This window comes from Tripterygium wilfordii, chromosome 5, assembly GCF_013401445.1.
Source record: "Tripterygium wilfordii isolate XIE 37 chromosome 5, ASM1340144v1, whole genome shotgun sequence".
NCBI classification, from domain to species: domain Eukaryota; kingdom Viridiplantae; phylum Streptophyta; class Magnoliopsida; order Celastrales; family Celastraceae; genus Tripterygium; species Tripterygium wilfordii.
Genome location: NC_052236.1, coordinates 7,814,191 through 7,827,057, shown reverse-complemented (window position 1 = coordinate 7,827,057; position 12,867 = coordinate 7,814,191). Strand labels below are relative to the sequence as shown.

The window sequence follows — 12,867 nt, the reverse complement described above, 5'->3', positions numbered from 1 at the left end:
GCCCGAAAGTGAAAAGCCCTACGTTTCACTATATCTATCTTTAATGCAAGATGTGAGTTTTATGAATCTCTTCGGAAAAATTAGAATGGCAACTTAAGTTAGACATTGTGAGCGTGTCTGAACTATCATCTGTACGATATTCAATTATTAATTGAAGACATAAGCTCGACGTGTTGAATACCAAGTATCAGATTTCTCCTTAATTGATTACAGAAGAAGGTGGACAATAAAATTTTCACATGCTTTGAATGATATTTGCATATCTTGCAATTCTCATACGTGTGACATGGTAGTAAATCTCATCTCGAATTTCTTGATGTAAATAATTTTTCTATCTAATTGATCAAATCTCAGTATGAGAATTCTGTTAAATGCATATCTTAATTTGCTCAGTTGATCCATGCCCAAATTTTTCATAGACTTGTGTTTCTTTGAAGTAAGCTCAGGTAACCCACTTCCTCTGAATTTCACACCATCTACATGACATGTTCATCTGAGAGCGTTTGGTCAAAATCGGTACAATTTTTGTTCACTACTGATTGGACCTCTATTTTGAGGTTTCAATGTCCTTTAATTAGGATGTTCTAGCACTTAGCTAATGTATTTTATTGTATTTTAACTTAGTTTTTCACTTACAAATGTTTTCCCTTGGTTTTGTAGGAATCGGACCTAATTTGGGCAACTTGGAGGCGTTTTTTGGGCATTTTTACAGTGAAGTGTCCGGACATCTCTCAAGGAGTCTGGACACCTATGTCTAAACACCCTAATTAGGTGTCTGGATACCTCCTTTGAAAAATGAAACAGAGCATATGACGAGGACTTGATGAAACAGAAGCCATCTGGACACCTCATCGTGAACCAACTGTTGAAACACAAATTTTTGAAGGGTTTTTTTGAGTATTTCTTAATTGTAACCAATGGGGAGGTAGTTAGGTATTTTTCATTGCAAAATGAAAGGAAAACCCTAAGATTTGGGGTTTCTACCTCATTCATTCATTCTATAACATCTAGACTCCATTGTAGTTTCTTCTATAAAATTGATGTTTATCTTCATTATGATGAGTGACTAAGTCTCTTTTCTAGTTTCTAGTCCCGAACGGTGGGTGAGAGGTTTCGATTGCTCAAGGTATGTATAAAGAGTCGTAGCTTCGATCTCTCTCTTTCGATTTTATGATAGTTGTGTATTTGGGTGTATGAGAATAACATGTTTATTGTGTTTTTGGATTGTATAGTATAGGGATTCAATTTAATATGCTTGAATAGGAATTGTTAATGTCCAATGCATGATTTCCTCAATTGATTGAGTTTTCATTGTATAGCTATTAATTGTGTGTATTGATGATGGGATTTTGTGGAATTTATGGAATATGCATGGTAGAGTTATGGCTAATTGAATTTTGAGTGTGAAACTAGGGTGCTAGAAAAGCCAAGCCCTAAGGGGAACATTAATCCATAAGAATAGGTGTCTACCCCTTTGTCTTCATCGTAGACTAAGAGGCTCGATGACCTTCATGTAGGAATCGAAGTCTTCATGCCCAATTTCCTTTGCATATGCATAGTTAATAGTATCGCATAATGCATTGTGTATGGTTGTACGTGTTTGCAATGATACCTTGAGTATGAGAGCCGAGTAGTCACCAGGACAGATTAGGGACTAGGTTTTTAATTAATTGATTAAAATCAAATCTTGTTTAATTTTGGTTCCAAATTGTCTATGCTACCGAGTCATTCGGCAATCTTTCTTACTTGCCTTTATTTTAATATTCATTACGTTTATTAGTGTTTGCTAGTTATTTGCATATCATTTAGCACCAAATTTGCATTGCTTCCTAGTGGATATGATACCTGACTTACTGGTTTTATCACTTACCGATACCCTACACTTGGAGTAAGTACACACACTTTGGTGTCGGTCAACTACATCGCCATTATTTACCAAATCTCAATATAATTTGTTATTGCTAATACAATTATATATGGAAACAAGTTATACACAAGCAAGAACTTACAATCAAAAGATGACAAAAAGACATATATTCAAAATCTCCAACTACCAACCTAATTCAAATCTTACAAAACAAGAAGAGTTATGTATGTATGTGTTTTTATATTGCAGAGTGAAGCTCCTTAGAAGTAGACCATTTGTGGAGCACTTGTCCAAAAACATCATAGACAACAATCTTCGCATCAGTTGGAGTAATATACACAGACATGAAACCTTGACCATCATAGAAGAATTTCATGGCATCTTTGTCATAATCTCTAAATTCATGCCCCCATGCCTTGGAGCCACCTCCACTTGTTAGATATTGAATTGGACTGCATTATTTGAAATCTCCAAACATAATTATTCAAAAAATTAAGTGCATATATCAAATTAAAATTTTATTAAACAAACTAGTGTATATAAATCAATCAAGGATAAATACCCATGAAACTCTCTGAGTTTAGTCGATTATGCTAAATAACCCACTAAGTTTTTAAATTGACGGGTACGCCCTATCCATACATTAGGTCAACTTGACACTTGGGGCTAAAGGTCACTGAGGGAACCGGAAGACCCTAGTGACTCAGCAAGTTTTCCACTAACCTTAATATGGGTTGATTTGTAGGCCCTTGTCAAAAAAAAAAAAAAAGACTCCCGCCCACTAGGATAATAAAAAAATCTCACCCACCTTACTAAAGTGACCCGCACACCCTACTTTGACCAGTCCACTAAGATACTCAACAAAAAAAAGCGCGCCTGGCCCACTAAATGACCCACTCATCCAACTTTTACCCAGTCCTCCCAAACTCAAACCTATTCCTGATTCAACAAAGCTCATCTAGCCCATTATGCATTTTCTTATTACTTTGAAGCATTATTAATGTGTTTTGTATTTATGGTCTATATTCGTGAATTCATGACATAAATAACTCAAAAATAATTTGTCCCTAACCCCGTACCACTTTTTTGTGCCCCATGATCTTAATTCCTAGGTCTGCCATTGTTCACTGCATTTTAGGGGTCTCAAGCATTATTCATCAATTAACGACCAACTCTACCTGTCGAGGCTGGTTATGTGTTCCAGGCAATGGTCATGTCCATTCATGTATAGATCAACATCGTTGGCCTGAAGATTGACAATTAAATTAACTCAATTAGTTAATTGGCAACAAAAAGTTTACATATTTTGATTAGAGGATAAAATATTTCACCTTGAGTATAGGAAGAAGACGGTCGACGAGGTCTTGAGTATCACCATGATGCCCAGCACTTCTGATGCCATGGTGACCAACAACAATCTTCCACTTTGCCCTTGACTCTCTTAAACCTAATTCCAAATCCTTGTGCAGAAAATCATGATGTTAATTATGTGTGTAATCCAATAATTTTCATTAACAATATTCAAGTTCAATGGCAATTGTGGTAGGTTCCAATTGTAAGCTCTAATTCATTGTTTTGTGTCTGTAATGATGCCAAGTGAATAAGAAAGAAAGAAAGAAAGAAAGAAAGAATTAGACCTGAACAGGAACTTAAGATTTGTAAAAATGTTAAGAATCTCAGTGTTTTTTGTTCTTGCTATCCCAAATGATGAGATGTACGCACATGGTCCATGTGAAATCGTAAGTCTCACATGATCCAATATGAAATCGTGTTCGTCCATCCAAGCATTTGAGATAGTTGGGACATAAAAAATACTATAATCTGTAAGACTGCTAGATTTTGCGTGGTAGTAGCGGTTGCCGGAGTCAAGAGGGAGAGTTCAAAAGCCTTTCATTATATTTTCTAGTAATGATAGAGATCACAGTAGCTCGTATTCTAGTTATCCTAGTTATTCCGCCTATTGAGTTGTACACAAGATTTCATGTGTATCATGTGAGATATGTGGAACCCACAAATTCATTTGGCTCCAATGCATCCAACACCGCAGTTGAGATAAGTGGGACAATTGCTTGGATCTTTTTCATTTAGTATATTTTCCTATCGGAAGGCTCTCGAACCCTCCCCTCCCAAACCTTGGCAAACGCTACTGCCAGACATAAATAATAAGAAAAATAGAGCACTCATTCATTGGGTATGATTTTCAATGAGCCTCTTACTATGATATCACCAAACCCAATGAATGAGTGCCACACATTACTAGAAATTTTTTAGGATGATTATCATTGGGATCCCTAGCATTGTTGTAAGTTTAACTATCACCTTTTGAAGATTAGCCAAATAATTTTCTCGGGGAATGACGCCTCGCCAGTTGTAAGTATGATCTGGGTCAGTTAGATAAGCGTCGACGAATGGTGTAGTGTCTACAAAGAAGAAATCCACGAATTCTTGACCAAAACAATGTAAGTGTTAGTACAAAAAGTGGATTTTCGACATATTTATAATGTTCAAATGGGATGTATAGAGTACCTGCATTGACAATAAAGGATCTCAAGCAAATCCATCTACTGTCAATCTTTCTCAAGACAGGACTAAGTTGTGCCTCTACATCACCTCTGTAATCATGATTTCCTAGAACTAAGAATATATATATATAAAGTATCATTTTTGATGTAATTAGTTAATAAATTAATAGAGAATATAATGTATATATTGAGTAATTAAGCACTTAATTACCAGTGTACCATTTCTTCTGCAGGCTCTTGGCAGTGTAAATTTTTGTGAAGGACTCCTCAAATGCTGGATCAGTTTCCCCCTCTAATCCGTCGTCGTAAAAGTTATCGCCCGTCGAAACGACAAAATCAATGTCAAGTTTCTCTGCAACCTTTCCCATCTATTGGATAAAAGCATTGGTTTTTATCAGAAATCCACACCTCTATACAACAAATCATATTGTCCGCTTTAAATTTACCAATTTCAGTGGATACATCGGACTAGCACGAGTTTTTTCCTCTTGAGCCCAACAAATGAGTCGAAACCCAAGTTGCTAAGCCCAGGAAAAGGCCTGGTTATTTGTTAGGGGTGGGCTTGACCCATATAAATCCATTGGTAGACTTGTGTCTAACCGATGTGATACATGTTCTTAACAGTCCCCCGCACATGCGGGCTATCCAATCCAACGACCCAACACGTGGAGTAGAGGCTACGTCCAATAGTAATGAATTGCTTTGATACTATATCAGAAATCCACAATCCATACAGCCAATCATATTTTCCACTTTGGGTTGATTGGTTCCCATGGATACATTAAGCCTGAACAAGTTCGTTCGTCTTGAGCCCAATGACTAAGCCAAAGCCCAAGCTGTTAAGCCCAGAAAAATGCCTTGTTATTTATTAGGGGTGGAATTTGTCTATATAAACCCATCGGTATACTCGTGTCTAACAGATGGGATACATATTCTTAACAATTTTCTTGTTAACTAATACAAACACCTCAAACCCACCTCAACCCAAAACCTTAAAACTTTAGGTTATAACGGGGCATTTGGTTGCTAATGCAATGAGTGTGAGTGTGAATGTGAGGCGAGTATGAGATGAGTGTGAGATGAACATTATTATGTTTGATATGAAATGAAGAGTGAGTATGAGTGTTAGAATTTTATTTGTACAATTTTCATACTACCCAATTTTTTGTACATAAAAATAAGAATAGAGTAATTTAATGGTTGTGATAATTACTTCTTAATAAGGGATATAATATTCTTTTGATTAACAAACTCATTCTCCTTTGTGGAGATTAGCAAATCTCACCATTTTAGTGAGCTTGGCTAATCTCCACAAAGAGGTAATGAGGGTGGCATGAGTTTGGGATTCCACCCTCCCAAACTCAAACAAATGAGAGAATCAGTGATTCTCACCCTCGGCTCGTCTCATTCCCCCTCAAAATGTCAACCAAATGCCATGTAAGTCCATCCATGTATATTAACCAGTTAACATGATCCTACTTAATAATACCCAACATTCTTAAACAGAGAATAAGGAGAGGTTTATTTAACACATACCTGGACAGCAACTTGGGATTGATTATAAAAGCCTCTTCTCCCCCAATCTCCTACAACCAAGAAACTAAGTGACCCATCACCTTTTGCCGGATGTTGGAATCTTTGAAGCTCTGCAAAACTGGAAGTCATGATCAATGACGCCAAAGCCAAAAATGCCAATGCCATGATTATTCTATTAATCATGGCTTGGTTGAAACTACCCTAATTTATACGAGAACGAAAGACGGAGAAGAAGAAGAAGAAAAACGTATAGAACGCCAAGTAATGGCTCATAGATCCATGACTTTTTTCTTTTGTCAATAGAAATAACAAGAAATTTTGAAAGCCTATTATATAGCTATCCTTGGAGGATCATCAATGGATTTGGATGCCTCTCTATTTCAGTCTCTTACATAATTGTCTACACTACTTTTAGGAAAGTGAAATAGTGGTTAGCCTTTGAAGCATGATTATTTTAAGGTTCTTGCTCATACAATTGGATGCTTTATGCTCTCATATTCTCATGCCTGGATTTAGCCATTAAGTTTTCTTTACTTAAAATTTAACATCCTCTTGATGAGATTATCAGCCCCACGGCTCCTTGCGCATTGGCATTGTTAGTCCGGTGTTGTATTGTTTGTTGTTACCTTGATGTAATCTTCATTAATAAACAATCAGATTTGCCAAAAAAAAAAAGATATCAAGAACAATTTAATGTAGTCTATCATACATGATCCTTAATAGCTTCCTCATCGTAACTGAAATGGCTTAATCGTGGCTTCTTTCGTTTGAATTCATATTTGTTAATGAGTTTTGCTTAATACATAGGTGCAGATGTATGAATAGGCTTGACATTAAGTTTAACCTTTTTACATAGCTCATAGATTAAGTGTCCCCTGTCTGTAATTTATCTCCTATCAATGGATCCACATCTTCGATCCCAAAAAAAAAAATACTCCATATTTTTTATTTTAATATAGGAGTTCATTTATAGAGATATAGAGTTTGAGGTAAATAGCATACATTAAAAATACATTTGTCACTGTATCAATGACAAAACCTATACATATAAGCTAAATTAAAATCAATATACGAATACAAGTTTGTCTGCCCGGATCTCTGTCTGTTCTCATATTCATAAAGCTTATTTGAAAATCGCTGCCTTGATGGTTCCTTTGATGATTGTCCTAAACATTGGAGCCTATCAGAGAAAGAAGAAAACTCCTGTAATTGCCTGATGTCTCTGAATGAACTGCATCATATAATGTTTTCTTGTAAATCTTCCTGTATTCCAGCTTCACTTGTCGCATATCAAACTCGGCCCTTGTAACAACAACTCTAATTAGCGTAGTGTCATCTGTTCCCAAGCCCTTCATTGCCTTGTGTAACACCTGCAGAGTTACAAACACTAGATATATGTCATTTTGGTGTCTAACTTGGGAACGCGAGAGTTAATAGCATAATCACAGTCCAATACCTTCGCAAAGTACTTGGCAGGATCTTCAGCACATTGTAAAATTGTCATAAGGGCATGCTTAAAGATCCCAGAGGTTTCCCTTTTTAGTACCTGCAAGAAGTTCAGGCATTTCAAACACCATATCAAGGATATTGAAGGAGAAGCACTGAGCAGTGCAACACAGTTGACGATACCAATCGGATTTATACCTTTCTTAATGGTTTTCCATATGTAGCATGGAAAGCAGATTCGACAGCCACCAAATGTGCCCGGCTTCTTTCACAGAAAATTTGAATGAAACAGTTATCCTCTGCTCGATGAAGAGCTTTAACATCATTTTCTACCATCAGTTTATCAATTTCTGGGCCCTCATATCGTGTTGTACTTACATATGCAAGCAGCAACTGGATAATAATAAATCAGATCAAGAAATTGATTATTCAAAATTTTGAATCCCCAAAATGATTTTCCAAACAAGCAACATAGTTTGGTTTGAGGTTTGAGAACTATGTATGGATTAAATAAATGTTCACAACAAAAGAAAAACTATTCGAAAGTGCACTCACACACATACAAGAACTGAACATCTATGGTACGTCTACACTAGGACAAAAGAAGTTGGCAAGAATTCCAGAAGTATCTTCATGAATAAAGGATCAAAATGACCATTAAGAGCAAGAACTTGTTAATCCTGAGAACAACAAAGATGAACCATTATAGTTCTAACTATAACTTTTTGTAAAGAAGTAACTTCATTTGCAAGAACAAATGAAGCCTCAAAGCCGTGGTAGTTGCAATTGGATCTATATGTCGTATTAGAGAACCCTATGAGCAAGAAGTAATAGAAATGTGAAGGTAACTATAACTTTCTGTAAAGAAGTAACTTCATTTGCAAGAACAAATGAAGCCCCAAATCCATGGTAGTTGCAATTTGATCTAGATGACGGTATTAGAGAACCCTACAAACAAGAACTAATAGAAATTTAAATCATACTGTTTTGTTCAAACGTTGATATTTCATGCCACTGATCAAAATTAAATAAATGGCAAACCTTCTTGTAGTTGCCAAATGCTTCCGATTCAATATCTTGTTGAAGGCGAGTATCAAACATTGAGTAATATATTTGTTTAATCTGACGTAAATGAGCGCTAGAACGAGAGCATATCACTTCAATGGCAGCTTCGTGATTAGTAATAGTTCCCTTGAAAGCATTCCTCAATATGGTAGCGTCTCGTGCTACGGGTTCATGCATCCATAGCAAAACTGCTTTCTGAAACCATCAAGAAGACATGACAGAAAAAAATGATGGGAGCAAAGAACTAAGAATTACCAAATATCTTTTTGAATCACAGGGATACCAATTCAAGTAATGCTTATATGATGAATGGGATATTGAAAAACTTTTAATATACCTTTACATGGCCATGAAGCTCTGAGTGCAAATGTTTGACAAGTTCATCTCCAAACCTGGTCTCAAATTCCTGTTGGATCAATCCACGCTGCTCTGCATCCCGGTGAGCAAGAATATTGATGACTGTAGAAGTATCGCAGCCCATTCCTGAACAAATAGCCAAAAATGAAAAGATCACAAAATTATAATGGAGAAATATCATAGAGATTATGTTTCCTACAATAAGCTAACATGGAGTATCTCATGAACATTATATATTATTCAATTCAAAAAGTAATTAGTAAAATAAATATATGGTAAGTTTAGAAAATACAAAGTACCCATCAATAAACAATATGTCAGACCACAAAAGCTGCCAAATGCTTCTTGTAGATTGATCAGACATACAAAATGAGAGCAAGCACAATAAGTGAAGAACCCTTTTAACAACTATCCAAACGATCTCATTTTTCCTTACAAAAAAATTCTCTCATACCTTCTAACAAATACATTATCTTCATAGTTTTTGGATTTACCTTAAATACCTACAAAATTGAAATTCAATTTCTGCACTAAAAATGGAAATGCTTTGAATAATTTTTCTTATACCCCACTACGAATCCGTTTTCATCATTACAACAAAAGAGGGAAAGCAAAATCAAGAAACAATTAGCGGATGATTAATATCAATATTTCTGATGATTATGATTAATATCAATTTAATAAAAAGAAAAATTATTACCTTTGAAAGCACGGTGTAGTTGCATGGCATCTTCTCGGGGAGAAACTGCAACAGAGGGCGTATTTAATGTTGACATTGATATTTATCTTCTGAATGAATCAATTTCGTCAATGTAAGAGCGAAGATGACAAACGAAGATGATATGAGAAGACATACAAAAGTTAAGGTGGAGAGGCAGAGTCGCTTGCATTTGCACGGAAAATGGCAAAAGGGAAATATATGGCTAAACAATATCCTGTCTTTCATGTTCAATAGCCTACTAGGATTCACTTTCTTCTCGAGAATGGGTTTGACTACTATATTTGTGCACTCATTGGCCAATGAAGGGTTTATCACCTGCCTGGCAGCCTGCCCGGTCCGGCCTGCTTAGCCAAATGAAAAGTGTTAGTTTGGGTAGTTGTACTAGGCTGAGTAGATCCCACCCACATTGTTCAATAAAGGAATGAACGACTAGTAGATAAGGAGTTCTCACAACCTAATCCAGTATGATAGGTTTTTTGGGCCTAAGAGAGAAAGTTGGGCCAGAAGGAACAAATCCGTGAGAGATTCGTGTTGGACCAAGACTTATTGTCTAGGTCAACATTGTGTTTTTTATGATTGTGTGCCAAAATGTGTGTGAGCATAATCGACTTGAATATGTTTTAAAATGTGAAAAAGCATGTTTTGATGGTTTACCAAAATACATGTTGAATACGTGATCTTGAGTGTGAACTATGATTATATCTTAACTAAATGATTTGTCTGTGAATTGCTTATACTTATAATGCTATATATGCTAGAAGTTTAATTATTTGATCATAACTAACCTATGTTTCAAGCATGAAGCTCAAACGAGCTTACAAGCATTTTTGAGAATATTTCAAGTTAAGTCTAAATACTCCAATGAATATGTGAGCTATCCGACAGTCCAAGAATGGTCTTGGAAGACCTAGGGCTTGCTAAGAAATTCCTAAGTACCCTTGGCAATCCACTAGATGCAAATTGGAGTAAATTTGGAAAATGCCATATTGGCAAGTGAGGTGGCAAAGCATGCTATATTTGTGTAGATGACATGGCACGTTTGAATTATTGTTCAAGGTATGTGAACCAAGCATATGAAGAAAATTCAATATCCATCCTTATGCGTACTTGACGTGGAGAATATTTTGTGATTAAGTGAAAGTTCCACTTTCCATACTTAAAATCTGAAATCAAGGAAGCTATTTCGAAGAGTAATTCATGAGAGCTCAGTCAAATATTCAAGAAAGCATAAATTACTGAAGCATTTAAAGTAGATCTTTCCATATGATGTAAGAATGAAGTCGGCTAAGAAGGAAACAAATAAGATGATGCAAGTCAAAACCAGCCAAGCAATGAATCAAATCGTGAGACTTTCCTTTTCTACATTGAGACAAATGAGTACACGGCAAGTGAGGAAGTTTAAAGCTACATTCCATATCTATCAAAGAGAAGCCAATTAACTAAAGAAAGAGATTTGAATTCAGCCGATCATATCAAGTCAAAAGGAGATGATTTTATTTCCTATTTCATGAAGATTAAATTCAAGGCAATATGAAGATACTTTCCATATTCATGAAAGAGAAATCCCTAGCTAGTCTACATCAAAGTCAAAGCTGATTTGTTTTCCATCTTATGCGAACTAAAATGGAGTCATGTTTCCCAATCTATGAAGAGGTAAATGTGGGATGAAATTGCTGAATTTATGGAGACAATACTACAAAGTTTGATTGGTGAAATTCATGAGGAAAAAGTTGCTGAAATCATGAGGAGACTTTTGAGGGCTTTCAAACCTTATGTGGCCACACCTATATATGCAACATATTCAGTAAGTGGAAGATTTGAAGAACTTATGCTATTCTCTTGAACCGATTTTCTATTCTCAATCTCTCCAAGTGCAAGCAAGCTTATTCTAAGTTCTTCTACCAAAGAGAGTCGCATACTTGTATTCATTGATTGTTCTTCTTTAAAGCTCCTATACACTTCATTCACATATCCTACCCGTGAGCTATCATCCTTGTTCTCCTAGTTTGCTGCTGTAAACACTGAGAGAGAACCTGAGTCAAACACTTGTAAAAGCCCTTAATTGGGTATACCATCCTTGTAAGGATTGTGAGAGTTTTGTGGTTTGCCTGTAAAACCACTTGTGTAAAAGTTAGGAGGGTGAACTTGTGAAAACCTCTGAGTTTCGGTGGTGAACTCCGGAAAATCACCGTTTATGTAGTGGATTGAACTCCTAAGCAAGGGTGCTTAGGGAGTGGAGTAGGAGGACTTGGTGAAGTCTCCGAACCACTATAAATCACTGTTTGCATCTCTCTCAACTCTACTATTTTATAGTTTTGTTTTATTGCTTTAATATGATTTTATATCTTATATACTTGCTTCTATTTGACCTCCGTGATTCTATGTGAGATAAACTTATATTAGTACTAGTTTGAATCTGATTAGGATTTTTAGAGACCAAATCTTGTTTGTCTGTGTTTTGTGTAACGATTTTATTGAAGAGGATTCCTAATAGGAATTTGGGGACACAATTCACCCCCCCTCTTGTGTGGCCTAGGTCCTACAATTCGGTCCAAATTGGACAATATCATATTGTTGTTGGGCTTGCGGACTACACCAAATTTATCCAGAATTCAACCCAACTTGTCGGAAGGTATAAAGCATAGTTTTCAGAACCGTACCGTGCATTAAATCGTATTGGCTGAAGGTGTGAGGTTTTTGAGGTTCAACCGGTACAACAAATGTTGAACCGCTGATTTATAATGCACAATAAATTAATATATATATCTAGTTAGCTACATATATGTTGTATTAATATAAGTATATATATATATTACAATAGTGATGCATTTAAACCAAAAATAAGCTACTTAACCATATATAAAGAAAATATCACAATTTAAATTCATATTTTAATTTAACTCCACCACATGTAAAATTTTCAGTTCAATATTTTCACGTGTTATCTCATATCGGCCCACTTTTCAGGCCTCCACTAAAAACTCCATACAAATTTTAATTCATAATGTCATTTAAACAACCCATGCCACTAAAAAATAAAAACTCCATATGAGGACAAAAGTTTCCCTTCTTTCCAGACTCTTCTCCTCTAAAATTCCTGTAAGACAAAACCCAAAACACGAACAAAGTCCATCCAGCTCCGACGCAAACCGTGATACAACCACCACACGGCAGCAGCTTCTCTTATTCTCCTTCAAGTTCAATGTCTCACCTACCTTCTTAACCTCTCTTTGCAGAAGTAGTAGCGAATTTGGCGTTCTTGCCCTAGAAATCTGCATCAAAGGGACTGAAAATTGAATTCATCACCAAGCCATTGTAGCCATCACCGATCGAAATCATCTAAGCTCTATAGT

The 12,867-nt window shown here is 35.9% G+C and overlaps 2 protein-coding genes across 2 annotated transcripts; both read right to left on the bottom strand.

Annotated features, from left to right (window-relative positions):
* Positions 1–2,105: 2,105 nt before the first annotated feature.
* LOC119999073 (purple acid phosphatase 3-like) lies at positions 2,106–6,054 on the bottom strand. Its single transcript, XM_038846585.1, has 7 exons — positions 5,926–6,054; positions 4,601–4,757; positions 4,394–4,501; positions 4,187–4,311; positions 3,199–3,327; positions 3,046–3,113; positions 2,106–2,319 (listed from the first exon to the last, which is right to left on the bottom strand). Exons 1-7 carry the CDS (start codon positions 6,052–6,054, stop codon positions 2,106–2,108), a joined length of 930 nt encoding a protein of 309 aa, XP_038702513.1.
* An 856-nt stretch (positions 6,055–6,910) lies between these two features.
* LOC119998562 (annexin D5-like) lies at positions 6,911–11,431 on the bottom strand. Its single transcript, XM_038845908.1, has 9 exons — positions 11,299–11,431; positions 10,581–10,692; positions 10,372–10,463; positions 9,494–9,538; positions 8,774–8,919; positions 8,413–8,631; positions 7,570–7,764; positions 7,382–7,471; positions 6,911–7,295 (listed from the first exon to the last, which is right to left on the bottom strand). Exons 1-9 carry the CDS (start codon positions 11,429–11,431, stop codon positions 7,092–7,094), a joined length of 1,236 nt encoding a protein of 411 aa, XP_038701836.1. The 3' UTR covers positions 6,911–7,091.
* Positions 11,432–12,867: the final 1,436 nt, after the last annotated feature.